Source organism: Oncorhynchus tshawytscha, linkage group LG30 (genome assembly GCF_018296145.1).
Source record: "Oncorhynchus tshawytscha isolate Ot180627B linkage group LG30, Otsh_v2.0, whole genome shotgun sequence".
Lineage (NCBI taxonomy): Eukaryota > Metazoa > Chordata > Actinopteri > Salmoniformes > Salmonidae > Oncorhynchus > Oncorhynchus tshawytscha.
This window is the reverse complement of record NC_056458.1, coordinates 15,671,282-15,698,626: the sequence shown is the minus strand read 5'-3', so window position 1 is coordinate 15,698,626 and position 27,345 is coordinate 15,671,282. Positions and strand designations below refer to the sequence as shown.

General features: G+C 45.3%; 1 protein-coding gene across 2 annotated transcripts in view; it reads right to left on the bottom strand.

Moving 5' to 3' along the window:
- Nucleotides 1–1,186: 1,186 nt before the first annotated feature.
- Nucleotides 1,187–27,345, bottom strand: part of LOC112250229 (bromodomain and WD repeat-containing protein 3-like) — a 30,261-nt gene continuing 4,102 nt past the window's right edge. The window contains exons 7-40 of one of the 2 annotated variants that reach the window (XM_042309133.1): nucleotides 26,991–27,151; nucleotides 26,653–26,874; nucleotides 26,379–26,479; nucleotides 26,170–26,240; nucleotides 25,880–25,980; nucleotides 25,702–25,742; nucleotides 25,521–25,625; nucleotides 25,226–25,376; nucleotides 20,672–20,806; nucleotides 20,457–20,585; nucleotides 20,100–20,325; nucleotides 19,841–19,987; nucleotides 19,070–19,250; nucleotides 18,811–18,904; nucleotides 16,632–16,799; nucleotides 16,462–16,535; nucleotides 15,761–15,953; nucleotides 15,443–15,559; nucleotides 15,153–15,260; nucleotides 14,872–14,996; nucleotides 14,722–14,804; nucleotides 14,355–14,466; nucleotides 14,092–14,153; nucleotides 13,689–13,844; nucleotides 13,415–13,535; nucleotides 13,063–13,188; nucleotides 12,874–12,961; nucleotides 12,722–12,775; nucleotides 12,440–12,583; nucleotides 6,755–6,907; nucleotides 5,081–5,253; nucleotides 4,857–4,945; nucleotides 4,609–4,740; nucleotides 1,187–4,306 (exon numbers count right to left, since the gene is read on the bottom strand). In XM_042309133.1, coding sequence (XP_042165067.1) covers nucleotides 3,570–4,306; nucleotides 4,609–4,740; nucleotides 4,857–4,945; nucleotides 5,081–5,253; nucleotides 6,755–6,907; nucleotides 12,440–12,583; nucleotides 12,722–12,775; nucleotides 12,874–12,961; nucleotides 13,063–13,188; nucleotides 13,415–13,535; nucleotides 13,689–13,844; nucleotides 14,092–14,153; nucleotides 14,355–14,466; nucleotides 14,722–14,804; nucleotides 14,872–14,996; nucleotides 15,153–15,260; nucleotides 15,443–15,559; nucleotides 15,761–15,953; nucleotides 16,462–16,535; nucleotides 16,632–16,799; nucleotides 18,811–18,904; nucleotides 19,070–19,250; nucleotides 19,841–19,987; nucleotides 20,100–20,325; nucleotides 20,457–20,585; nucleotides 20,672–20,806; nucleotides 25,226–25,376; nucleotides 25,521–25,625; nucleotides 25,702–25,742; nucleotides 25,880–25,980; nucleotides 26,170–26,240; nucleotides 26,379–26,479; nucleotides 26,653–26,874; nucleotides 26,991–27,151 — 4,880 coding nt within the window. In that variant the 3' untranslated portion in view covers nucleotides 1,187–3,569. The remainder of the gene's footprint in view (nucleotides 4,307–4,608; nucleotides 4,741–4,856; nucleotides 4,946–5,080; nucleotides 5,254–6,754; nucleotides 6,908–12,439; nucleotides 12,584–12,721; nucleotides 12,776–12,873; nucleotides 12,962–13,062; nucleotides 13,189–13,414; nucleotides 13,536–13,688; nucleotides 13,845–14,091; nucleotides 14,154–14,354; nucleotides 14,467–14,721; nucleotides 14,805–14,871; nucleotides 14,997–15,152; nucleotides 15,261–15,442; nucleotides 15,560–15,760; nucleotides 15,954–16,461; nucleotides 16,536–16,631; nucleotides 16,800–18,810; nucleotides 18,905–19,069; nucleotides 19,251–19,840; nucleotides 19,988–20,099; nucleotides 20,326–20,456; nucleotides 20,586–20,671; nucleotides 20,807–25,225; nucleotides 25,377–25,520; nucleotides 25,626–25,701; nucleotides 25,743–25,879; nucleotides 25,981–26,169; nucleotides 26,241–26,378; nucleotides 26,480–26,652; nucleotides 26,875–26,990; nucleotides 27,152–27,345) is intronic. The other variant, XM_042309134.1, reaches the window with a different exon arrangement.

Here is a 27,345-nt window from a genome sequence, read left to right as displayed (position 1 = left end):
CAAGACCAGAGAGCTGTGTAAGGACATCAGGGATAAAATTGTAGAGCTGTACATGGCTGGGATGGGCTACAGGTCAATAGGCAAGCAGCTTGGTGAGAAGGCAACAACTGTTGGCGCAATTATTAGAAAAAGTTCAAGATGATGGTCAAATCACCCTCAGTCTGGGGCTCCATGCAAGATCTCACCTTGTGGGGCATCAATGATGAGGAAGGTGAGGGATCAGCCCAGAACTACACGGCAGGACCTGGTCAATGACCTGAAGAGAGCTGGGTCCACAGTCTCAAAGAAAACCATTAGTAACACACTACACCGTCATGGATTCAAATCCTGCAGCGCACGCAAGGTCCCCCTGCTCAAGCCAGCGCATGTCCAGGCCCATCTGAAGTTTGCCAATGACCATCTGGATGATCCAGAGGAGGAATGGGAGGTAGTCATGTGGTCTGATGAGACAAATCGAGCTTTTTGGTCTAAACTCCACTCGCCGTGTTTGGAGGAAGAAGGATGAGTACAACCCCAAGAACACCATCCCAAACATGAAGCATGGAAGTGGAAACATCATTCTTTGGTGATACTTTTCTGCAAAGGGGACAGGACGACTGCACCGTATTGAGGGCAGGATGGATGGGGCCATGTATCGCGGGATCTTGGCCAACAACCTCCTTCCCTCAGTAAGAGCATTGAAGAGGGTCATGGCTGGATCTTCCAGCATGACGACCCAAAACACACAGCCAGGGCAACTAAGGAGTGGCTCCGTAAGAAGCATCTCAAGGTCCTGGAGTGGCCTAGCCAGTCTCCAGAACCTGAACCCAATAGAACATCTTTGGAGGGAGCTGAAAGTCTGTATTGCCCAGCGACAGCCCCGAAACCTGAAGGATCTGGAGAAGGTCTGTATGATTTTCTGATGTATTAAATACTTATGTCATGCAATAAAATGCAAATCAATTACTTAATCATACAATGTGATTTTCTGGATTTTTGTTTTAGATTCCATCTCTCACAGTTGAAGTGTACCTATGATAAAAAATTAGACCTCTACATGCTTTGTAAGTAGGAACCTGCAAATTCGGCAGAGTATCAAATACTTGTTCTCCCCACCATATCATGTTTTCTATGGTGATTAAAGTGGGCATGTTTGTATTGTGTTTAGAGAATGTGACAGAATGAGCCAAATACCAGGGGCACCAAGTTGGGAGAATCCATGTCGCTCCTTTATTTAAAAAAACAAAACACACAATCAAAAATATTGTGTAGGAAAAAAAAAGTCACGTTTATTATTACACCTAGAATGTCATCATTGCTGGATTCAGAAACTACTAATCTACTGCTTAAAGGCAAGTCCATTTACCATCTATTATATTAAGAGAACATGTTCACAAATTATTGAGTAGGGATTTATCCATTGGCCCAAGTGATGTGTTTTCAAACTATACCCACAGTTTGCAGACGACAGTTACTGCTGTCTCGCGATTAACTAACGAAAACCTTGATTGATTTTGCAGTCCCATCTCTTTCCCTAGTGTGGCAACATGACTAGCAGTAGCATGGCCCATCAGATGACACCTAAGGGGTATTTCAGAGACCCTAAACCAGAGTGTAGTAGGCTGATTCCTGGGGTAGTGGAGCCGGGTGGATCCTGGGGGCATGGGGAGCACAGGAGGGCTGAGTCCTGGAACACTTAGCGTATGACACACAGAGCACCTTATGTTAGGAAGTCGAAGGAGAGAAGAGAACCTGGCTGTCTGTAGCCTTGGTTTCTGTTTCTTAGACAACGTTGCCAAGTGGCTCAGCTGTGTCGGACCCTCCGACCTTTGACCAAGCAAACACAACCCTCTGGTTCAATAATGCTCACAAGAAAACAATCTATCACAAAACAGCCCAGAAAAGGTGTATTTGTATGCAAATGTGTTGAATATTATTGGCACAATTTATCTGCGCTTTGCACACACAAATAAAAAGTCCGTTGTTTAGAACTGCATGGAGTGAAATCTGTTCTTTGCTCTTTGTGGCTTGTCTGGTCATCCAATATTGTGATTAAGAGTAAAATCAGAGGGCAGGATAGCATACTCAGCCCAACAAAAAATCTCAAATTCAGCTGCCACATACAATAGATACATGTGCAAACATTTCACCATCATTAATATTAGCTAAGGAATAATTGCAAAGTGTATAATACAGTGAAAAAATATAAATATTTCTGTAGTAAAAAAATGTCCTTTTCAGTATGAGGTGGAAGTGAGTGGTGGCTATGGGCGAGCCTCTCCCCAAAGTACCATGATGCACTTTGGTTTGTGTTTGAACCAATGACTGGTTTGAACATGCTGGGTTGAAGGACAGTGCCCTGGAAGTTATAAATTAATGCAAGCATTTGATTTAGATCAATGAAAGTATGTTCCGACCAACAGAAATAGAACAATGGTAGACCCTTATACAATCGCCTTGCATTTCTCCTTTCCAATTACCCACACTCTTTCACTACACTAGCTACCACACTAGACATCACTCAACCATAACAACCACACGCTACAGGAAGAGGATACGGCAAAGCCTCTATTAACCTATTGTATGTGCAAATATACAAACTCTACAGAATTGATAAGGATTGCGGGGGATATAGCATTGAAAACATTCAGTGGCCCAGGAGTTAACTAAGGAGGTCTGCCTCTGATTCAATGGCAGAACATTGTACTGTAGGCATGCAGCATTTTATTAGTAGACATAATTAATGATGAAAGAAGTCACCACCTCAACTAATTAGAATCAATACGTTCCCACGCAAAGATAGTCTGAGAACTAAAACCCACAGACACAGCAGTCCTCTAAGACCTAGCCTGGATGCCTAAAAATAGATTAATGAATGCGGTGAATGAGCACACCAGAGTTGACCTCCCAAAGTGAAGGATGGGGGTTGGGGAGGATGAAGCATAGTGGGAGGGTTAGCGTCAATCAGACAACCCAACACAGAGGGGGTCATGTGGAAGAGGGTAATTTAGGGAGAGATGTACTGTACTGTTCAGACAGAACACAAACAGAGAGAAGGAAAGGGAGCATCAGTCTGTCTGTCATCCAGATGTAGAGGACAGCAGAGCTTAGTCTCCTTGAGCTATAATATATGAGCACCAGTTTTTGGCATCTCTTGAACCTTTGTTGTTGTATGATCAGGAAGATCGGAGGTGAGAAGGAGGGTAAGAGAAAGATGGGGGAGGAAAACTGAGGATGAGAAGGAGAAGAGTTATAAGTTGATAGAAGAGTAAGGGGGAGTCTTTAAGGCCCAGGAGAGCAGTAAGTAAGGCGGAGGTGAGTGAGTTGACTTGTGGGTCCATGTTGATGAGTAGCTTTGAAGACCAGGGATGGAGATTCCTTGGCAAGATAAGGAGCACCACTGCCAGTAGAGTCGTAAACAGTCTCGTACACAAAGCAAAATGATACAAAAATCAATAAAAAAATTAAAGCAAAATCCCTGAAGTATTAATTTAGTCAATTGTACAGTCTCCAGTCTCACGCCTGGTGGGTAAGGTAGATAGGTGGTTGGTAGAAGCCCAGTTTAAGGTGGTTTGAGGGGGTTGTGTGAGTCAGTGGTTCCAGCCCATAAGGTGGCTGACCCGGGCCTTTTCGGTCATGCGGCGTAGCCGTCCTGAGCGGGACATGCCTAGGTTGAGTGGGTCCTCTGTGGTCCCTGACTCGTCATCTGACTCGTCGTTGTACAACACTGTCCTGCGGCCCTGGTTCCGAGTGTTCACCTGACCAGACTTACTACGGCTGCTGCTTTTCTGACCGCCCTCTGCCCCACTCTCACCCTGCTCTGAGTCCTCCTCTTCTGATTCCTCCATTTCCTCAGGCTCCTCTTCGTCCTCAGGCTCCTCCTCTTCGTCCTCAGGCTGCCCCCCTTCCTCTTGCTGCGGTGGCTGTGGCTGCTCCCCCTCTTCCTCCTCCTCCTCATATTCACCTTGTTCATCTTCATCCTCCTCTTCCTGCTCCTCTGCCTGGACTCGTGCTCTCTTGGTTCTTTCTGGAGCCTCCTCTTCTTCCAGCATCCTCTTCCCAGAGACGGCCATCTTGCCCTTGACTTTGTGGCCCGTTTTTAAGCGGGGAGCTTTGCTGTAGTCGTGATCTCCCCCGTCCACAAACTTTCCAACCTCTGACTCACTGTCCGACTCACTGTCTGATGAGGAGGAGGATGATGAGGAAGACGAGGAAGACGATGACGAAGATGAGCTATTGGATCCGCCAGATCCCTCTCCCTCATCCTCCTGCAGCACTCGTCTCCTGTGGCTCTGTCTGGTGCCGTTAGTGAGAGGTCTGTTACCCTCTGGGGGGGAAGAGGGGCACACAACGCCTCCCTGTTAAACATAGCACAGCAACACCTACTAAAGTAGCCTCCAGTAACTGCTGCCAAGTAGACTTACATGATAACCCTTTCTAATTGTGTGATTTTGGCAGCAGTGAAAACATAGTAATGATGTGATTAACTGCAGCGATTTAACCAGGCTGACTCCAAACATTCAAGCAGTTGGCAAAATCATACATTTGTCTAGATAGCGTGGTGAAACAGCTCTATGAAGGACTATTTATCCACTGCCTGCTGGAGTTGGTTACCCTGTGTAGTAATACCTGAGTTCTTGACGGGAGTGGTTTGGCTGCGGGTGACACGGTCGGCCCCTGGACCCCCACTGTGGCTTCCTGTCCCTGAATTAGACGATGATGAGGGTTGGCTGTCCTCATCCACCATCACACTGCTCGTCTCTGACATTGCAACAACAGCAGCACGTCACGTAACCACCCAACCCACAGTTCACACTTCTCTAAAACACATACCGCCACACAGCGACACAAACATACACTCACGACAAGAGTGTTACCTTGAGATGGCCTGCGAGGCCGCTTCTTGGATGAGGTCTGTAATTCTTTTGGTGTTGGTTTCTTCCTTGACTTGTGCTTCCCTTTAGGACTAGAGTTAAAGAGACACCAAGGCATAGTGTTTTAGGTGGAATCTGAATAGATCCTACAAGGAGTGGAACATAATAGTTGGGGTTATTGCAGTGGATTTAAGAGTTGTAGAGAAGGGTTCCAGCCAGGCCAGTACCTGGAGGGTCGGCTGGTGGGAGGGGAGCTGCCTCCGCTGTGCAGTCTCTTCCTGTAGCTGACACTCTGGCGACTCTTCCTCCGCTGGTTCTGGACTGCAGACTTGTAATCCGAAATGATGGAGATGATTTGTCTTTCAAAGAAGGCTGATAGGCTCAGGGTCATGGTGTAGATCTGGAGATGAAACAATGAAGATCAAAAATACCATTCTCGCACAAAACACAGTGTGCCTTCAGAAAGTATTAATTATTCCACATTTTGTTACAGCCTGAATTCAAAATTCTATACACAATACCCCATGATGACAAAGCAAATGCATGTTTTGAGAAATTTTTGCAAATGTATTGAAAAGGAAATGCAGGAATCTAATTTACATAAGTATTCACACCCCTGAGTCAATACATGTCAGAATCACCTTTCTGAGTATGTATAGTTGAAGTCGGAAGTTTACATACACTTAGGATGGAGTCATTAAAACTTGTTAATCAACCACAAGTTTCTTGTGAACAAACTATAGTTTTGGCAAGTCGGTTAGGACATCTACTTTGTGCATGACACAAGTCATTTTCCCAACAATTTTTTACAGACAGACTATTTCACTGTATCACAATTCCAGTGAGTCAGAAGTTTACATACACTAAGTTGACGGTGCCTTTGAATAGCTTGGGAAATTCCAGAAAAAGATTTCATGGCTTTAGAAGCTTCCGATAGGCTAATTGACATAATTTGAGTCAATTGGAGGTATACCTGTGGATGTATTTCAAGGCCTACCTTCAAACTCAGTGCCTCTTTGCTTGCCATCATGGGGAAATCTAAAGAAATCAGCTAAGACCTCAGAAAAAAAGTTGTAGACCTCCACAAGTCTGGTTCAAAAGGGGTTAAATAAAGAAAAAAAAGCTTTTATTTATTTTGTTTTTTAATACATTTTTTGAAAAAAAAACTTTTTAATTACCCCCGTTTTCTCCGCAATTTCATGGCATCCAATTGGTAGTTACAGTCTCGTCTCGTCGCTGCAACTCCCGTACTGACTCGGGAGAGGTGAAGGGCGAGAGCCGTGCGTCCTCCGAATCACAACCCAACCAAGCCGCACTGCTTCTTGACACAATGCCCACTTAACCTGGAAACCAGCTGCACCAATGTGTCAGAGAAAACACAGCGCACCTGGTGACCGTGTCAGCGTGCACTGCTCCCAGGCCCGCCACCGGAGTCTCAGTGCGCGATGGAACAAGAATATCCCTGCCGGCCAACCCCTCCCCTAACCTGGAAGATGCTGGACCAATTGTTTGCGCCCCATGGGTCTCCCGGTCGCGGCCGGCTGCGACAGAGCCTGGACTCGAACCCAGAATCTCTAGTGGCACAGCTAGCACTGCGATGCAAAAGTGTTGAATGCTTATTGACTCAAGACATTTCATCTTTTCATTTTTAATTAGTTTGTAAAAATGTATAAAAACCTAATTCTACTTTGACATTATGGGGTATTGTGTGTAGGCCAGTGACATCTCAATTGTATCAATTTAAATTCAGGCTGTAACAAAAACATGTGGAAAAAGTTAAGGGGTGTGAATACTTTCTGAAGGCACTGTATAAGGGTCAGGGTTATAAATTGTTGAGATATAGTTGACCCACCGCATTTCTTTCCCCCCTTGAATCTTGTAAAGAACTCAAGGGCACGAACCTGTGACTTCTTGTTGGGCGTGTAGGCCTTGGAGTTGCTGAAAATTAGGCGGACATCTTTGGCAAACTCCATGGGGTTCTCGTAGTTCCCGATGATCAGAGTCTCTGTTACAGTCCCCAGGTCCATGGGAGTGTCTATGATGTCTCGATAGTCCTTGGAGAGGAGGGAGAAAGTGCAGTGTTTAGGACATCTGAAACCACAAAGTAACTGTCCAGTGTTTCCAGATTTCTATGAAATATGACCTATAAGCAATGTTCACCCAAGTTATTTTTTTTCGGCTGGCTGTTCTATCATTCAGCCTACAGTAGCATCCAATGTCTGGTGTTCAATGTAGGCCTACATTCCATGAGATTTTAGGAAAAAACAATATGCAGGGCTTGACGTTAACCTGTTAATCCACTTGTCCTTCGGACAAGGTGACTGAAAACGTTGTGTTTGATGTAAGAAAATAAAATGCATTATTATTCCCATACCATTATTACAGAGAATAAGACAACTTATGTTAGCCTCTGCCTATTGGCTACCGGTCTCAAAATACAACACTGCCCCTTTTAAGACAAAAAGCTCTTTACCTGACTCACTTTTCAAAGATGTAGAAATGTACATATTTTGTGCTCTTGTAGGAAGCAATCACTCCCCCATTGCTGACTACAAATTATATAGAACTGGGCTAATAACTCACTAACTAGCAAAGGATATGAACAAATGTGCACAACGTGGCTACATGCAGCCCTCACTTTGATCTCAAAACAAGCGCATCTACTCAAGACCGGTCATGCCGTAAACACAGTCCAGTTCAAAGTGAATGGCACAGATCTATATATGGCAATGGTATATTTGCATATAGCTAAAGGAGTCCTGATATCTCCAGGAGTGATAAGTATAATTGTTCTCCTAGGTAATCAGCAATTAGTACAGGGAGGTGAGCTCTCCACCTCTGCTAGGCAATTAGCGTTAGTTCTTCAGTGTCCGCTGGTTCTCAGTGGCAGCTGTGGCAGTTTTGTTGCAAAACTAAGACCGTCACTGTAGAGTTGTTCTGCTGAGTTATTTGAGGAAGGAAAGAGAGGAAGGCTCCACACCACTCTCTTACTTGAGTATCTGAACTAGTTATTTACAGATTCTCATTTTGCTCTTTTGTAGCTTTGTCAAGTATGTGTGTGTTTTCTATACCTGTTTGAACCTCTCCCTGTAGGCTTTACAGACAGACGCTCATCACCCCTTGGCTGCAACCCTTCTAATTTAATGTACCCTGTGCACACAACCCATGTGGAATTCCAGGTCGTTTGGAACTGCAGTCAAGAACGCAGAGTTCATCTCAGCCTATGCTGCCATTCAGTCCCTTTACTTTTTGGCCCTGAGGGGCGCCATGGATCACCCCAGAGAACATTGCTACTCCAGCAGCTCTCATCATCTGACTGTTTTCTCTCATAGTCCAAGAGCATCTGGTCGTTGCGGTGGTGGCACAGGTCTACTCATTTATCTTAAGTGGAGATTCTCTTTTCTCTCTCACGTGTCCAGCTCCTCATTTGAATTGCATGCCGTCACTGGACGATGGCTCACCACTCTTTGTACATGGCGACTTCAACACCCTGACGTCTGCCTTTAATTTCTTTCCAACTCTCATTCACCTCCTTGCCTCTTGACCTCATCCTTCCCCAATCAACTCCAACTCACAAGGCATAATATACTCGACCTCACCTTTACTAGAGGCTATTTGCCTACTAATCTCACTGCACCCCCCCTCCAGATCTCTGATCACTACTGTTTCCTTTTTCTGTCTCCCTCTTCTCCAACCCTACCCACTTAGTCCCTAACCAGAGGGTAATGCGGCGTCTCAATCTTTGCTCTCTTCCATCATATCTCCCTTCTGATTCTGCCTCTGAGCCTACTCTCCTCCCTTTCCGCACCCTATGACTCGCACTGTCCCCTTTCCTCCAAGACAGCTCTCCCCTCCTGCTCTGTGGCTGAGTGACTCATTGCGAGCTTACAGAACAGAGCTATGGGCAGCTGAGCAAAAACTACCATCCTTTCACTCCCTCCCTCTGTATCTGCTGCTAAAGTCATTTTCTACCACAAAATTCCAAGTTTCTGACTAACCCTAGGAAACTCTTTTCCACCCTCTCTGCGGATGACTTTGTCAACCACTTTGAAAAAAGGTTGACGACATTCGCTACTCATTCACTCAGCCTATTGAGTCCACTGGTCTCACTCACACAGAACTACCCCTACGCCTTGACCTCTTCTCCCCGCTCTCTCCAGGTGACATCCTGTGACATCTCTTGAACTTATCACTTCCTTCATCAACTCACCCCTGACCACACACCCTCGACTTTATTTATAACTCTGAATTGTCCAGAGTTGCTCCCCTCCTCTAGAAACCAACACTCGACTCATCTGACGTGAAAAACTATAGACCTGTATCCCTTAGGATTGCATCCTACGTTGCTTTACGGATGACCCCCCAGGTGGCAACACGCAACTTTGCGTGCCTGGCAGATATCTCAACTTGGATGTCGGCCCACCACCTCAAGCTCAACAAGATGGAACTGCTCTTGCTCTTCGGGAAGGCCTGCATGCTCAAAGACATCTCCATCAAGGTTGACAACTCCTGTGTTGCCCTTCCAGAGTGCAAAGGACCTTGGCGTGACCCTGGACAACACCCTGTCGTTCTCTGTAAACATCAAAGTAGTAGAGCAGGAGCGCTTGACAACATCCATAGATTACAACCCCACCTCACACAGGAAGCAGCGCAGGTCCCAATCCAGGCACTTGTCCTCTCCCGTCTGGACGACTGCAACTCGCTGTTGGCTCGGCTCCCCGCTTGTGCCATCAAAGCCCTAAAACTTATCCAGAACGCTGCAGCCCGCCTGGTTGTCACCTCACTCCTCCGCACACTCCACTGGCTTCCAGTCAAAGCTCGCATCCACTACAAGACCATGGTGCTTACCTACGGAACAGCAAGAGGAATTGCCCCTCCCTACCTTCAGGCTATGCTCAAACCCTACACCCCAACTCGAACCCTCTGTTCTGCCACCTCAGGTCTCTTGGCCCTCCCACCCCTACGGGAGGGCAGCTCCCGCTCAGCCCAATTCAAGCTCTTCTCTGTTCTGGCACCCCAATGGTGGAACCAGCTTCCCCCTAAAGCTGGGACAGCAGAGTCCCTGCCAATCTTCTCAAAACATCTGAAATCCTACCTTTTCAAACAGTATCTTCAATAATCCTCCTCCTCACCCCGACATACACACACCCCAAAATATGCACTTGCATAGCTCTGACTCTATTAATAACTATATTTGAGGAAAAATGTACTTTCTATGCCCGTGATATGTGGTCGTCCCACCTAGCTATCTTAAGATGAATGCACTAAGTATCTCTGGATAAGAGTGTGGTAAATGTAAAAATAGGCCTACTTGAGCTCTGAGTGGTTATGGCGCACTGGCCTGTGTAGAGTACGGGCTGAGTCATGAGTGTCAATGCAATGGAATCCTACTCCGATGCGTTCTGCCCACAACAAAATAGCTTACACAGTTTTGCATATTAAGTCTTGCAGCGTTAGTTTTGTTTCAGTATGTTGCAGTGAACGTGGATTATTGCATTGATCCGATCACAATTCCTACAGTAAAGGGAAACATTGATAGTGTTAACTAAGGGGAAAAGACTCTACAAAGTTGAATGAAGTTCAATCTCGTGCTTCTCTGCGGGGGCTGATATTTGCCTAGAATTAATTACAATAAGAGTGAAAGTTTTCCTTCCAAAAATGGTGATTAAGGATGTTAATTAAAAAATACGATTTTCTGTGTTGGAATGATGTGGGCACAGTCCAACAACATAATGATGTGGGCATCTACTGGTCATTTAAAATATTCATGCAAGTAGACCACTGATTGGCCAGTTCAGCCAACATGACATCATGTTCTATGAGGAAACAGCAAGCATTTTTGCAACTGTTTGAGATACAAGTTGTTGTGGGTGGGGTTTGGCCACAAATACGAGTCAACAACATTATTTGGGTATCAGTTAGCAGGATATTAACTTTTAAAAGTTTTCACTGGACAGTTACTTTAACTCAGAATTGAGGACAGGTAGGGGTGCGTCACTTGAGTGGGTTGAGTCACTGATGTGATCTTCCTGTCTGGGTTGGCGCCCCCCCGGTTGTCCCATGGCGGAGATCTTTGTGGGCTATACTCGGCCTTGTCTCAGGATAGTAAGTTGGTGGTTGAAGATATCCCTCTAGTGGTGTGGGGGCTGTGCTTTGGCAAAGTGGGTGGGGTTATATCCTTCCTGTTTGGCCCTGTCCGGGTGTGTCATCGGATGGGGCCACAGTGTCTCCTGACCCCTCCTGTCTCAGCCTCCAGTATTTATGCTGCAGTAGTTTGTGTCGGGGGGCTAGGGTCAGTTTGTTATATCTGGAGTACTCCTCCTGTCCTATTCGGTGTCCTGTGTGAATTTAAGTGTGCTCTCTCTAATTCTCTCTTTCTTTCTCTCTCTCTGAGGACCTGAGCCCTAGGACCATGCCTCAGGACTACCTGACATGATGACTCCTTGCTGTCCCCAGTCCACCTGGCCGTGCTGCTGCTCCAGTTTCAACTGTTCTGCCTTATTATTATTGGACCATGCTGGTCATTTATGAACATTTGAACATCTTGGCCATGTTCTGTTATAATCTCCACCCGGCACAGCCAGAAGAGGACTGGCCACACCACATAGTCTGGTTCCTCTCTAGGTTTCTTCCTAGGTTTTGGCCTTTCTAGGGAGTTTTTCCTAGCCACCGTGCTTCTATACCTGCATTGCTTGCTGTTTGGGGTTTTAGGCTGGGTTTCTGTACAGCACTTTGAGATATCAGCTGATGTACGAAGGGCTAAATAAATCAATTTGATTTGAGGTAGTTTGTAATACTTCTGAACCACTACAGTCAGAGACCCTCAGTTTCTCTGATGGAAATCAAACATAGTGGACTGGTTTCCCAGACACAGATTGAGCCTAATCCTGGAGTAAAAAGTATCTTCAGAGGAGAAGCACCGTTGCTTTTTAGTCCAGGAGCAGGTTTTATTTTGCTCAGAGAAAACAGGCATTAAAAGGAAAACTCCACCCGAAAACTATTTTGGTGTTTGTTTCATCAGTCTATTGTTGATCTAGTCCCAAAATATTATGCATTGTCACCAATTAAGTTTTCAAAATACACCCGGTGTGATGCATATATATATATATATATATATATATATATAAAACGCAATCGCTGACATGCAAAACACTTTGGGACTATCAACGATGGACTATACCAAAATATAGTTTTTGGGTGGAATTTTCCTTTAATGTTAGAATCCGCATTAGAAGAAACTTCGCCCCAGCCCATTTCTTATTGTTTTTGTTTATGAAATGGTAGAGCCTCCAGCACCTTGCAAAATTTTTTAATACATACTCTGCTGTTCTATTGCACGTACAATGATGTGCAAGGGGGGAAAACATTGTTTAAAGTAATATCTTTGTTGTTGTAATATGACAAACGTGTCAGTTACACCATTACTGACACCAGCTTTAACATGTCACTGTGGGGGAACATGTCAGATTGTTAAGCACTCAGATCCTAAGGCACTAATCCTGTAGCAGGCTGTTATCCTTTCTGTGTGTGAGGGGTTATTTAATTGGTAAGGATTATGATAACAAGGAGAGGAGGAGGAGCCTTACTTGGTAGGTGAAGAGGTCCACAGGCTGTCTGAAGGGCTCAGAGTCAGGGCCGTCCATCATACGCCGCAGTAGTTCCCGACATTGGCCCCGCCAAGCACGCACATCTAACACCACCCCACGCTTCTTAGGACTGGGATTGGCCCGCTGATAGTGGGAGAGCGTGAAGGTGTCCAGTTAGGTTGATACAGAAAAACATTGGAAAAGTGAGATAATGGGGAACAGGAATCCCAGTCATTGCAACAGCAACGGATATACCATGTTTGAGATGAATCCTTCCCTTACCTGTTGTCCTGTTGAGGTCCCTGGAGTGTCAGAGTCCATGTCCACCTCAGCAGTCTGCACACCAACACACAGACACATGTACTCTTAGTACTGCGTAATACACCACCAAGACAATTGAAATATCACTATGACCTCGAGGTGTATACACACACATCTTCATGTTTCACCTCATCCTCTCCACTGCTCAGCTCCGTCTTCACCTTGTGGTACAGATCTAAGATGTCTGTGCAGCTCTGGTCCCTGACAAAAACACACAACAAAACAGCTGGTCTTATTTACAGTCAAAACTAGGTTCTTAATGAGTCACCATTTCACAAAGGGGAAATCTACACCATTCATACCCGATGTAGCGGAGGAGCACATCAGTCACCACCTTGGCTGCTGCCACGATGGGGCTCTGGGGCTCGTTGAAAGTGCGGGCGTTGTGCTCGATGTAGCGCACCTCCCACATCAGAGCCGAGATCCTCCTAGGAGAGATGAACATCCCGGGGGAATAAGCTGAGTGAGAGTCACTGATCTCCTCAAACTGGAACATTCCAAGTCCAAATTACAGCTGAGATACAATGGGGCTGACTGGAGGATTAGCAACAACTACAATTGGCTTGAAGGATTATTCCAGTGTGAGTGGTTGGTCTGAGTATGTTCTGAAGTACTGCAGTGTGTCAGGGTGCAGGCTGAAAGGCCAGTGCTGACCTGTAGAAGCGGTTCTCCAGCCGTCTGCGGATGGTGCTGAGGTCAGTGGGGTAGGCCACCACAGTGCAGTAGAGAGGGTAGTCCCGCAGGTCCACTGGTGACGCAAATGCCTTGGCCAGGTCTACCCAAACACAACACACGCATTAATCAAAACCACGCCATATCCAAGACCACTTCCGAATACAATCGACTGAGACTTAAAAATCAGGGTCACCCGTGGCTCAATTCATCCAATATGACAAGCAGGACTTCCTGTGTGGTACCGGTGACATACCCAGTGTGAGCAGCTCGTCGATGCCAAAGATGACCCTATGGCAGTCCTCGTCCCGTGTGTGAGCCCCCCACTCCCCCTCCTGGGGGCTGTAGAGGCGAGCCTTCACCTCCTCCTCCGTCACCACCACCCCGTCACCAACATCCTCTGGCAACTCCGCTGGGGGAGGAACACAACATGTCAGTCAGAGACCATATTGCGTCATTGGCTGGCTACTCAGTCTCACTATCAATAACCTGATCTTAATTATCATACTAAATACAGAGACCGCATATGTTAAGTGATTGAGTGTGCTAGCTAGAGAGATATTTGAATGTGCAAAATTCTGGCTGCAAACTCAAACTGCATTATCCAGTAGATGATCTGAGATGGTTGAGGAGCCACTGATAGAAGCAGTGATACTAACCTTCATCAGGAATGGGCTCCATGTCCCAAGGGCTCATCTTCTCCCTCTCGCTATTATCCCACCTAGTCAAGAGAAATCGCAACTTAACATTCAGTATCATAAGACATTAATATTTTCCTCCTATTGTGTGTAAGCTACAGTATGAGCTATTGAGGCAAACACTGGCAAACACTGACATACCCCTCCAGACTGTGTAAGCGGAGGTCTACAGTATCATCTCTATCTATTTAACCCAGTGAGATGCAGGGTACACATCAACTCACTTGACAGTGTAGCACTGGAACAGGCTGTCTGGGTACTCTGGCTGGAGTGGCTGTTGGTCCTCCACTGAGCCAAACCACCAGGCGTCATCGATGATGCTCCGGAAGCGCATACCTAGCAGGGACAAATCATGCTCGTTTCAGTACATGCTGGTCTGTGAATCACCACAAGGATGTATGGGAGCATGAACTGAAACGATACATCCCACAGAACACAAACATGTGGAAGACTGCACCACATTCCTTACATGGCACACAAATAAAGAGGAGTGTAGGAGATAAACAGGTAGGGGAGTAAACTGGGCACATCCTCTGACAGGCTTGTGTTCTGCATGCTGGAGAGAGGCTGGCGGAGGGAAGCAACACTAACCTGTCTGCCAGTTGTGCTCTTTAGCTTCGTCATAGAACTGCTGAAGCACCAGGAAATCGATGACATCCGGCATGTCATGGTACCTGAGAGAACAAGGACATGTCATTCATTGCCATCTTTTCACACAAAATAATAAGATGGATGACTTACTTTAGGGAGAACGACTCATTGGTCATTTTGCCTGAGATGGGGTGCAGGAAAGCCAGTTTTAGACAACAGAGGGTGGGGGGGCCCACTTCATACTTGATACCAACTACCTTCACAGACTCCTGGTCCTGAACGACGAGAAAACAGACAGAGAGAGGGGGTGATAAGAGGAATAAAACACCAGGCCACATTAAAGATATGGAATCCATGAAGGACATACAAAATACATAAAATAACATATAGTAGACAAAGGAAGCAATGTAAGTGTTGAGGGTTGGTCTCACCCTGAGGTTGAGCTTGTTCCAGGACTGTTTCTGAGGGTTGATGCTGTAGGCCTTGGCCCTGCGCACCGCCCTGACATAGGCCTGGTGGCCCTGCCTGAAGTACATCAGCTGGTGAGCAATAGGAAGAGAAGGGTCATCATACAGGCCACAATGTCTATCAACTAGGACACGAACCTTGCACTATCGTATAAAATGCGGTAGAGATTAAGCGCAAATGTCAAAATGTGAAGATATTTTGTGGGGTACTCGGCTGAACCTCATATGGCCCATCAGGCAGTAGGGTTCCTTACCTCATCACCCATCTGTGGCACAAAAGGCGAGCGTCGGGGGATGGTCTCCATGATCCAGGACGGGGGAAGCCATTCCTCTGCGTCACAGCCAGCCAGAGACAGAGACGAACTGGGTTTCTGAGCACAAAGAGACTGGGTTAAACAGTCCGCAATATCACACATGCTAAGGTAACGAAACTTTCCCTCTCATTAGGCCTCAGCACATAAACTAGCTACAAGCACTATAGTCTGTATAGCCAGTAACTGAGATACACCATTTTCAAGCAGCCCGTTGGCTGCACCATTCCCATGTCACTACTGTACATTCTGTGAGCTCACCTTCTGTTTGGTCTGCTTGGGCTTCTTCTTCTCCTCAGCCTGCTTCCTCCTGGCCTCCTCTCCCTGGCCCTCCGCCTCCTCCGAGCTGCTGGAGCCACCGGGTGGCCGCACCTGCCTTCTGCTGGTACGCTTGGGGGGCTGGAGGTTGATCCCCGCATCAGCTGTCCAATCAGAGTAGTCACTGGAGGAGACACTGAGGGGGAGAAGAGGAGATAAATCTAAAATTTTGAAATTGTTCAAATTTGACCCTAATTAAAGATGTTTCAATTTAAAACCCATTCCATTTGGTTGTAAGTATAACATATTTTGATTAGAGGGGAAGAAAACACTAAATAAACTGAGACAATAACATCTCAGCCAGGTCGGATAATAAAGTTCATGTAAAAAAATCATACAGCTATCAGATCTAGCCTACTTCTAATACATGTTCAACATGAACTAGTCAAAAGCTGCTACTGTACTAGAATTGGGATCATTTGCTTTAATCTTTTGACCTAAGAACTACAACAAAAACAGTAGCTAATTGGAATTACTTAAATTGTGAGTAGAGGCATTCAGCCATGGAATTCTACACATTCTCATTTGGTTAAATAGCTAGCTAACGGTAGCATAACTGGCTAGTATTTGCTGTTATCTAAAGAAACGCCTGGGAAAGTGTTTTTGGTTAAACTTTGACTGTTTAGGAGATGATAGACATTTACCTGGAACTGCTGTCACTCTGCCACTGTGCTTCCCCATCAGAGGAAGCATCGCTGGCCTCTGCCTGCTCCTCTGCCTGTAGAAATAGGGAAACATGATTAAACCTCTTCTAACATGACAACACCAAAACCTCTGCTACTTCCAAGAACAACAGACTACAACCCCCCCCCACCTCTCCATCGCTATCTGAGTCCATCTGGCTGTCAGAGTTCCTCCGCCTATCCACAGGGTGGCGATCTCGTGATGAGCGGGTCTGGTACGCTGGTGCAGGTCTGGTCTGCTTCTTCTTCTTCCTCTGGGTTCGCCGCAGGGAGCGCTTGCATGGAGCCTGCTCCTCGGTCTACAGGGTGGGAAGGGGTGAGAAGTCGTTAAATGATAGAAAATAAGCTATTGGTATAAACCAGTGGTTCACAAACTTTTAATAGTCCCGTACCCCTACAAACATTCAACCTCCAGCTGCGTACCTCCTCTAGCACCAGGGTCAGCACACTCTCAAAATGTTTGTTTTTTTGCCATCATTGTAAGCCTGCCACACACAGTATACGATATATTTAATAAACATACGAATGAGTGTGAGTATTTGTCACAACCCGGCTCGTGGGAAGTGACAAAGAGCTCTTATAGGACCAGGGCACAAATAATAATAATCAATTATTTTGCTCTTTATTTATCCATCTTACATATAAAACTTTATTTGTTCATTGAAATTGTGAATAACTCACCACAGTTTAATGAAAAGGGTGTGCTTGAAAGGATGCACATAACTCTGCAATGTTGGGTTGTATTAGAGAGAGTCTCAGTCTTAAATCATTTTCCACACACAGTCTGTGGCTGTATGTAGTTTTCATGCTAGTGGGGGCTGAGAATCCACTCTCACATAGGTACGTGGTTGCAAAGGGCATCAGTGTCTTAACAGCGCGATTTGCCAAGGCAGGATACTCTGAGCGCAGCCCAATCCAGAAATCCGGCAGTGGCTTCTGATAACATTTTCACAGAACCGCTTGTTGCAATATTAATGAGGCTCTCTTGTTCAGATATCGGTAAGTGGACTGGAGGCAGGGCATGAAAGGGATAACTAATCCAATTGTTTGTGTCATCCGTTTCGGGAAATTACCTGCATAAATATCCTCTTCTGTTGTCCTGGTTTCCAGTGGTTTGCCGAAGAAGATATCTTCCTTAATTGACCCCCCATAAACGTAACGGACATATACCAGAATCTGTGCCAGGCCCACCTCGTCTGTTGACTCATCCAGCTGTAATGCATAGAATTCACTGGCTTGTATGTGAAACAGTAATTGTTTCAAAACATCTCCTGCCATCTCACTGATGCATCGTGAAACTGTTGTTTGATGAAGGCAATGTCTGTATAGTCTTTTTGGCCTGTTCCCCCAGAATTGTCCCACCCATAGCTGCGGCAGCAGGAAGAATTAAGTCCAATAGTATGGATCTTGCCTGTCCTAGCCACTTGGTAGCTCATCATATAAGACGTTTCTAGCCCCTTCTTATTAATGGTGTCTGTTGCTTTTATACATGTATTACTACTCGAAAGTTGTCTTAATTCTCGCTCAAAAAACTTCTGTGGCTTATTTTTCAAATTGGCATGTTGTTTCTAAATGTCTGCGCAAGAGTGAAGGTTTCATTGAGTTGTGAGATAGTACTTTTGCAAATATAACACACTGTGGCTGAGAAAAGGCACTACTCCCAATATAAGTGAACCCCAAATCAATAGTAGTAGTAGTTCAAATCATATTTGCGCCTCTTCAATGGTCCAATGTCCCCGTCTGTTGTTCGTTGCTTTCCCGGGTAAGGGGTCAGTAGCTATTCGGCAGCATCAGATTCACAACTGTCCATGTCCATGCTAGCTGGGCTAACAACAAATGTGGAATTACTGATGCTAGCATTGGATGTGCTCGTGGCAGCAGAACAACTTGTGTCGTCAACAGGTGCAGTACTGCAGAATGAGTAGCAGCTACGTTTGGCTACATATGGACCGTTCGTGGAATTCCCTAGAGAGAGTAACTGTTAATGTGATTGGATGTTAATTATTTGACTAGGCTACCTGTATTTGACAATGTGTTGTTATTTCGCTGAACACTAGATGGTTTAATTTTATTTTTGATATTGAAATGAGGCGAGAGAAAAAAAACCTCACCTAAATGTATAGCCCCTTTGGACTGATTGAAAATGTGAAGACATTTATTATTATTTTATATTATTATAAAAAAATATATGTGAATGACATTTTTATTTGGCGTACCCGTTTGGGAATAACTGGTATAAATCAACAAAAGGAAAGGGGGAAATTTGTTCTGAAAGAGATAGAGCTGTGGGACAGTAGTGTAGAGACTCACCTTAGGAGCACTGAGTACAGGTTTCCTCCTCCTCTCTGTGTTGTAGAGGGAACACTCCACCTCACCTTTGGCCCGCCTGGTCTCCTCCATCACCCTAAACAACACAAACACACAGCTTCAGTCAGCCACTGGGGGATATCTGCCTAGGAAATCTTACAAATAGTCCTAGGCACAAATTTAAGAGGATGGACAGGAATGGTTAGAACAGAAGGTTCAAGGCCATCTCAGGTAGGCCCTCTGGTTATTTAGCCAGTCTCACCGGAGGACCCCTTGCTGGACTTCGTTGACAACCACCCTCCTGCTCCAGGCCAGCAGGTCCCTCTCCGTGGCCATCTGACTGCGAGGGGCGTTGTGGTGCATTTGACGCACTCCCTCCACCTGACCACTCCTCCTCAGGCTCACGTTAGGGGGCAATCCCACTACCCCTGCTCCCTCAACAGCTGCAAATGAGGGAAAACATTCAACTTGAATTCATGACTACAACATCTGAAATCCAATATGCAGATGCAATCCAATAAGAAGATTCAAGGGGCATCAAAAATACAAAATGCAACAATTTCAAAGATTTTACTGAGTTACAGTTCATATAAGGAAATATATCAATTGACTATCCTGCAGGTAAAGAAGCCGGATGTGGAGGTCCTGGCTTGGCGTGGGTACACGTGGTCTGCATTTGAGGCCAGTTGGACGTACTGCCAAATTCTCTAAAATGAGGCGGCTTATGGTAGACTAATGAACATTCAATTCTCTGACAACAGCAATCCTGGAAATAGCAGTCCTGCAGTCAGCATGCCAATTGCATGCTCCCTCAAAACTTGAGACATCTGTGGCATTGTGTAGTGTGACAAAACTGCACATTTTGGAGTAGTGTTTTATTGTCCCCAGCACAAACAGGGAGGTAAACAAATTTGTGGCCAAAATTTGAGAGAAATAAGCTTTTTGTGCATATTTTATTTCAGCTCATGAAACCAACACTTTACATTTCTATTTTTGTTCAGTATAAATATGGTTACATGAGACTGACACGTACCACCCTCTCCTTCAGGCACTCCATCTTGGTCCCGCCTCTCATCCGGTTGGTTCTGCAACTCTCTGATCAGGACATCCAAAGGGCTTTCTCCGTGACCCTCCTCTGCGGTTTGCTGGCCGATCACCTGCTCAACCACCTCACCATCACCTAAGCAACAGAGAAGTAGGTTAGAAATCCCAGTGTTACTCACATTTTGATTCAAGAGCCTAGTAAAGAATTATTGTTGAAACCACTAAGAAGCATTGGTAAGGAGGTTTACCATTCGCCATGTAGCCAAGCTGGGGCACCAGATGCTCATCCTTGCAGCTCTCCCTGCCGGGCACCAGGCGCTGGTAGTGGGTGGGGTGGGGGTTACCGTCCACATCCACAAGGAAGGGAGGGGGCATAAGGTGGGGCGCCTGCTGGGTCTGCTCGTCCAGGACAAAGTTATTGGCGTCTCGGATTAGCGGCCTGAAGTCAGTGTGGAAGAACATTTGGTCAGGAATCTAGGAGGAAGGATATGGAGGAAGAGGAGCTTTGTTATTCTTTGTAACATTTTCTCTTTACAAGCGATACGATAACATGTAACTTACACATCTTTCTCCAAATAAGCCACGTGGAGAGGCCAGGGACTCACCTTCTCATAGGGTCTGCTGCAGCCAAAGCCAAAGATGAGCAGGTGGCCATGGGAGTCAGTGCAGGCAAAATGTTGTCCATCAGCTGAGAACTTACAGTCAAATACAGCTCCGTGACCTTGGCCCTCAATCTGAGACAGAGAGAGAAATGCTTGTATGAATGTCTGCCAGGGTAAAACACAGCCACCAACACAGTCACCATGTAATCAATCTCCACCATGTTGAAGAAGTTGCGGATCTTGGATCCCTTGGAGAGGTCCCACATGTAGATGTTGCCGTCGTGGCCGGCAGAGAGCATGATGCGGTGGTCAAAGGGGTGGGCCTCCAGGACAAACACCTCATCATCATGACCCTGGAGGAGGAACAGCACATTCAGTCGTAACAGGTCTCACTCACTGAAGAGACCAGAAACATACAGGTAACTGTCAAAACAAAATAAATACTTGAGTAAATGAGGGATACAAAGTATATTGAAAGCAGGTGCTTCCAAACAGGTGTGGTTCCTTAGTTAATTAAGCTATGAACATCCCATCATGCTTATGGTCATGTGATAAAATTCCCAGTTGCCCATTATTTTGGCTACCATGGCTAGAAGAGATCTCAGTGACTTTGAAAGAGATTCTGGAGTGGCGCCTGAGACGTTTTCCACCACCATCAACAAAACACCAAATTATGGAATTTATGTGGAAGAAGAGTGTAGTATTCTTTTTAATAGAGTTCCAGACACATGCCAAGGCGCATTGAAGGTGTTCTGGCAGCTCATGATGGCCCAATGCCCTATTAAGATACTTTGTTAGTGTTTCCTTTATTTTGGCAGTTACCTGTATCTAGTATGTACAGTACCAGTCAAAAGTTTTTACACACCTACTCATGCAAACAATTTCCTACATTGTAGAATAATACCAAAGACATCAAAACTATGAAATAACACATATGTAGTAACCAAAAAGTGTTAAACAAATTCTTCAAAGTAGCCACACTTTGCCTCGATGACAGCTTTGCAAACTCTTGGCATTCTCTCAACCAGCTTCACCTGAAATGCTTTTCCAACAGTCTTGAAGGAGTTCCCACATATGCTGAGCACTTGTTGGCTGCTTTTCCTTCACTCCGCAGTCCAACTCATTCAAAACTATCTCAATTGGGTTAAGGTCAGGTCATCTGATAAAGCACTCCATCACTCTCCTTCTTGGTCATATAGCCCTTACACTGCCTGGAGGTGTGTTGGGTAATTTTCCTGTTGTTAAACAAATGATAGTGGTAAGCCATGCTGGTTAAGTGTGTCTTGAATTCTAAATAAATCACTGACAGTGTCACCAGCAAAGCACCCTCACACCTCCTCCTCCATGCTTCACCGTGGGAACCACACATGCAGAGATCTGTTCACTTAGCCTGCGTGTCACAAAGACACGGCAGTTGGAACCAAAAATCTCACATTTGGACTCATCATTTAGTCGTGGTTTCTTTGCAGCAATTCAACCATGAAGGCCTGATTCACAGTCTCCTCTGAACAGTTGATGTTGAGATGTGTCTGTTACTTGAACTCTGTGAAGCATTTATTTGGGCTGCAATTTCTGAGGCTTGTAACTCTAATGAACTTATCATATGCAGCAGAGGTAACTCTGGGTCTTCCTTTCCTGTGGCGGTCCTCATGAGAGCCAGTTTCATCATAGCACTTGATGGTTTTTGCGACTGCACTTGAAGAAACTTTCAAAGTTCTTGAAATGTTCCGGATTTACCGACCCTTAAAGCCCGGCCCGGAGGCCGTATGCGGCCTGATTCAATATGACCCGTGGAATCATGCTCAGATCAAAGAATTTGCGATAGTAAAGTTTAGAAAAACATATTTGTTATTCCAATTAAAAGCACAATGAATACTCGCCTTTGTGTCATGATTTAACTCCCACCGCTTGTATGAGATTTATTTTGAAGACACGTATAAATAACAACTGCACGAGGACAGACAGTGACTGACAGGCTGACACACACATCGCAGTTACAAATAGTAGCTAGCTAGAAATTGCGCAAAAGTTAGTTTTTCAAAGAAAAGGAAAGCAGACAATGAATGTAGGCTGGACATTGAAATATTTTTTTATTGGTGTATCAGGGAAAGCTGTGTGCTTAGTGTGCAAAGAGAGCATCGCTGTCTTGAAAGACTACAACTTATCCCGACACTTCCAGACGAAGCATGCAGAGAAATATAGGAATATGTCTTCTGAGCAGAGGGCAAGTGCATCGAAAGAGTTGCTTTCTCAGTCGCAAAAACAGCAAAGACTTTTTATAAAACTGCATTCAGCAAACAACAAAATTGCAAGAGCTAGCTATGTACTGTCCCATAAAATTGCTAAACATAGCAAGCCATTTGATGAGGGCGAATTCATTAAAGAATGTTTAATTGACTCTGCAGCAACACTTCTCCCGACAAGAAAGTGCCGTTTGAAAAGGTTTCCTGTCAAGACGAACAGTGACACAGCGTGTCGAGGACATCGCAATGGAACAACAATTGAAAAACTGGTGAAATCCGTTACCTTATTTCTCCTTGGCCCTGGATGAGAGCAGTGATGCACGTGACACGGTGCAGTTGTCGATATTCTTACGAGGCCTAACCCCAGACTTTGAAATGACAGAGGCGCTTGCTTCAGTGCAGTCAATGAAGAGCCCAACCACAGGGAAAGATTTATTGGAGGAAAATAATACGTCTGTGACAAAGCTGGGACCGAGTTTTGAAAAGTTATCCAGTGTGGCCACTGATGGGTACCCAAACGTGACAGGAAAAAACATTGGCCTTTTAAAAAGGATACAAGATCAAGTAGCTGTGCTGAACCCAGATCAGAAAATAATTTTCCTGCATTGCATTATTCATCAGGAGGTGCAATGAAAATGAGCCATGTTGTGGATACAGTCACTAAAGTGGTAAACTTCAGTAGAGCAAAATGTTTAAACCACAGGCAGATTGGCTCACTGCTGGAAAAGAGAGTGAAGTCATGCAGATGTCCCCTACCACACAAATGTGAGATGGCTGAGTTTGGGGAAGGAAATTAAAAGGGTGTGGGACCTGAAGTCAGAGATTGCAGAGTTTTTTCAAATGAAAGGAAAATGTGGATTTCCCTTCACCGTGGACATCATGGCCCTCATAAATGAACTGAATTCCAAACTACAAGGGAAGGGCCTTTTTGCACATCAGATGTAGTCTTGTCAAAGCCTTCAAGGGAATATTACTCCTCCTGACCTGCCAAGTAGAAGCCAACAATCTCACCCACCTTCCGACACTACTAGTCTGTTCGCTATCAGATGACCAGCAGGAGAAGTATACATCTCTGCTACATGCTTTAAACTGTGAGTTTCAAAGTTTTGGAAAATGACATGCTGTTGGTTTCCTCTCCTTTCACCTTCAATGTGGATAACGCTCCCACTGACCTGCAACTTGAGCTTATAGATCTTCAGTCTGATGTGATTGGATAACTATTCAAAACAATGTCACTGACGAGGTTCTATGCATCTCTCGATGAACAAAATGCTCCAAAGATTAAGAGTCATGCTCAGAAGATGTTTGCACTGTTTGTGTCAACCTTGGTATGTGAACAGACATTTTCAGTGATGAAATATAAGCCAAGGCAGAGATCATTTCTTACGGACTCTAACCTCAGCAATCCTGTGCATAGTGACGTCAGAAACTATGCCTGACTTCCCTGCTCTAGTCAATGTCCATCAGAGACTTCACTCCTCATACTGATTGAGTAGTTTAAATGTAATGTTGAGCTCTCGTTCTTGTGTTTTTGTGCATATTCGTTAACAAGAGTTCCGTATAAATCAGGCCTTCATGGTCGAATTGCTGCAAGCCACTACTAAAGGACACCAATAATAAGAAGAGCCTTGCTTGGGCCAAGAAACACCAGCAATGGACATTAGACCGGTGGAAATCTGGAGTCCAAATGGGAGATTTTTGGTTCCAACCGCTGTGTCTTTGTGAGATTCGGTGTGTGTGAACGGATGATCTCCGCATGTGTATTTCCCACCATAAAGCATGGAGGAGGAGGTGTTATGGTGTGGGAGTGCTTTGCTGATGACACCGTCTGTGATTTACTTAGAATTCAAGGCACACTTAACCAGCATGGCTACCACAGCATTCTGCAGCAATACGCCATCCCAGCTGGTTTGGGCTTAGTGGGACTATCATTTGTTTTTCACAAGACAATGACCCAACACACCTCCAGGCTGTGTAAGAGCTATTTTACCGAGATGGAGAGTGATCTGCATCAGATGACCTGGCCTCCACAATCCCAACCTCAACCAAATTGAGATGTTTGTTATGAGTCGGACCACAGTGTTTTAATTTTTTAATTTATTTTACCTTTATTTAACTAGGCAAGTCAGTTAAGAACAAATTCTTATTTTCAATGACGGCCTAGGAACAGTGGGTTAACTGCCTGTTCAGGGGCAGAACGACAGATTTGTACCTTATCAGCTCGGGGGTTTGAACTGGCAACCTTCCGGTTACTAGTCCAACGCTCTAACCACTAGGCTACCCTGCAAGGAAAAGCGGCCAACAATTGCTCAGCATATGTGGGAACTCTGTTGGAAAAGATTTCCAGGTGAAGCTGGTTGAGAGAATGCCAAGAGTGTGCAAAGCTATCATCAAGGCAAAGGGTAGCTGTTTTGAAGAATCTGTTGAACACTTTTTTACTTTCTACATGATTCGGTGTTATTTCATAGTTTTGATGTCTTCACTATTATTATAGAAAATAGTAAAAACAGGAGATAGACATCTACTCACAGATAGCACATGCAGAAGCTGGCCCGTGGTGGAGCTCCACACTTTGAGCAGGTAGTTAGAGACCGCTGTGACAACCGTGCGGTCACCACGGTCCCAGGCCACCATTGTCGGCACCAGCTTGGTCTTGTCCTCGCCATTCACAACAGCAGTCCTGTGACAATCGCATACGTTAAATACATGCTAACCACTTACTAATGAGACAGAAACATAAACCTATTTGATGCTGCACAGAATTAAATACTGCTGCACAGATGTCAATTCTGGACACTATTGCAGCTGGACAGCATTGTCTTACCCTGGCAGTCTAGTGGCTATGTCCAGAGTAATGTTCCTCCACTCCTGCTGCTGGTAATGCCATATCCTGACTGTGCCGTCACGACTACCACTCACAAACCTCAGACTGGGACCAGACACAGCAGTTAGAAGCCACACAGCAACAAATCAAAATAGTTTTTTTTCTAATTGCACACACTAACCTGTAACTGTTGTTACAAAACTGGACCACCACAACTTTGTCCTTGAAGAAAAGGTAGGAGTTAACAAAAGGAGTAGTGAGAAACAAACTATAAACAGTGCAAGTGCTCTGTGATCTAGCTCCATTGATCCTCTCTCGCTCTTATGTCTGTCACTCTCCATCTCTGCTCTGTGTCTTACCATGTGAGAGTCCAACTCAGAGAGCTTCATGGGTGTTTCAGAGCCAAGGTAATACACCCTGATTACATGATCCGTGCTGCCTGTGGCCAGGAACATCCCACCTGATTCAAAGAGCAAGGGAACAACACGTAAGTACATTAAACTAACAAACAGAACTAGTTCTGTGGCTTTGTGAAAACTTGCCTTGATCAAATAGTCATTTGAATTCAGTAATTAACTCCATAATTCAGTGAAAAGGTGAAGTGGAATAAATGTAATGCAAAGCATGTTGTTTATTAGTGGCCACCTACCACAGCTGAAGGAGGAGGTGGAGATCTGGACCCCAGGCCTTGACCGCTCAATGAACTTGACTGGCCGGTCACTGAGGAGGAATCAGAACACAATACAGGTTAGGTTCACCTAAACCACAAAACAACTGATCGGTTGAAAAAAAAAAAAAAAACATTGCATTCTCATCCCATTGTTTTGCCTCAGACAAACTCTGCTGTCCAACACTTACACGAACTTCATGCTGAGCGAGTGCCATTGCCAGAAACACACCATGCCGTCTGCTCCGGTGGAGGCCAGGTACCGCATTGGTCCTTTAACCGCCGGACAAAACTGAGGAAGACAGGGGGTGTCACACACATTTCTCAAGCAGAAAGGGTCACAAAATGACGTTGTCAAAAACCAACAGGTTTCATGCAAGATATTTTACATGGCAGAAGGTAAATTCCTGAATATTGAAGGGAGTAACTAGGTTCTTATTGCTTAGTCCTGAGGGCTGTCCTGACCTGTATGGAGGTGATGGAGGCTGCATGGCCCTGCAGCACAGTGATGGGGGCACAGGTGCGCAGGCACCACACTCTGATGACCTTGTCACAGCTGGCTGAGGCGATTAGCGTGTTGTCGTAGTTCACCGCCATGTCAGAGATCTCGGCCGCATGGCCACGCAGGGTGGACAGCAGCCGGCCATCATCTGTGGACCATATCTTTACCAGACAGTCATCAGAACCCTGGAAGGAGAGGGGTCACGATGAGACACCGGCAACATAGAGAATGACACACTTCAGAGGGAACTGACAACAACTGTCTTTGGTATTCCTTCTCTCCTCCTTTGTCAGACTCTTACTGTAAATATCCGTCTGCCACTGCGGTCGAAAGCCACACAGTACACAGAGGACAGGTGGCCCAGGATGCGCCTGTGCATCTTCACATGCTGATAGGTGTAGGATGGCAGAGCATGGCCGAAGCGGGCAGTGCCAGTAGCCTGGCGAGCACCCATGATGGACACTAGACGGCGAGAGAGTAGAGGTCAGTTGAGCGGAGGTAAAATGATTTACAAACACTTAAATATGTATTGTTCTGTAGTGTTACCAATAGTTTACATGTTTCAGGGATATATGTTTATTAATGGGATACTGTGAGATTCAATTAATCTACTTACTCAGAGTCAGATGAACTCGTGGACACTAATTTTGTCTTGG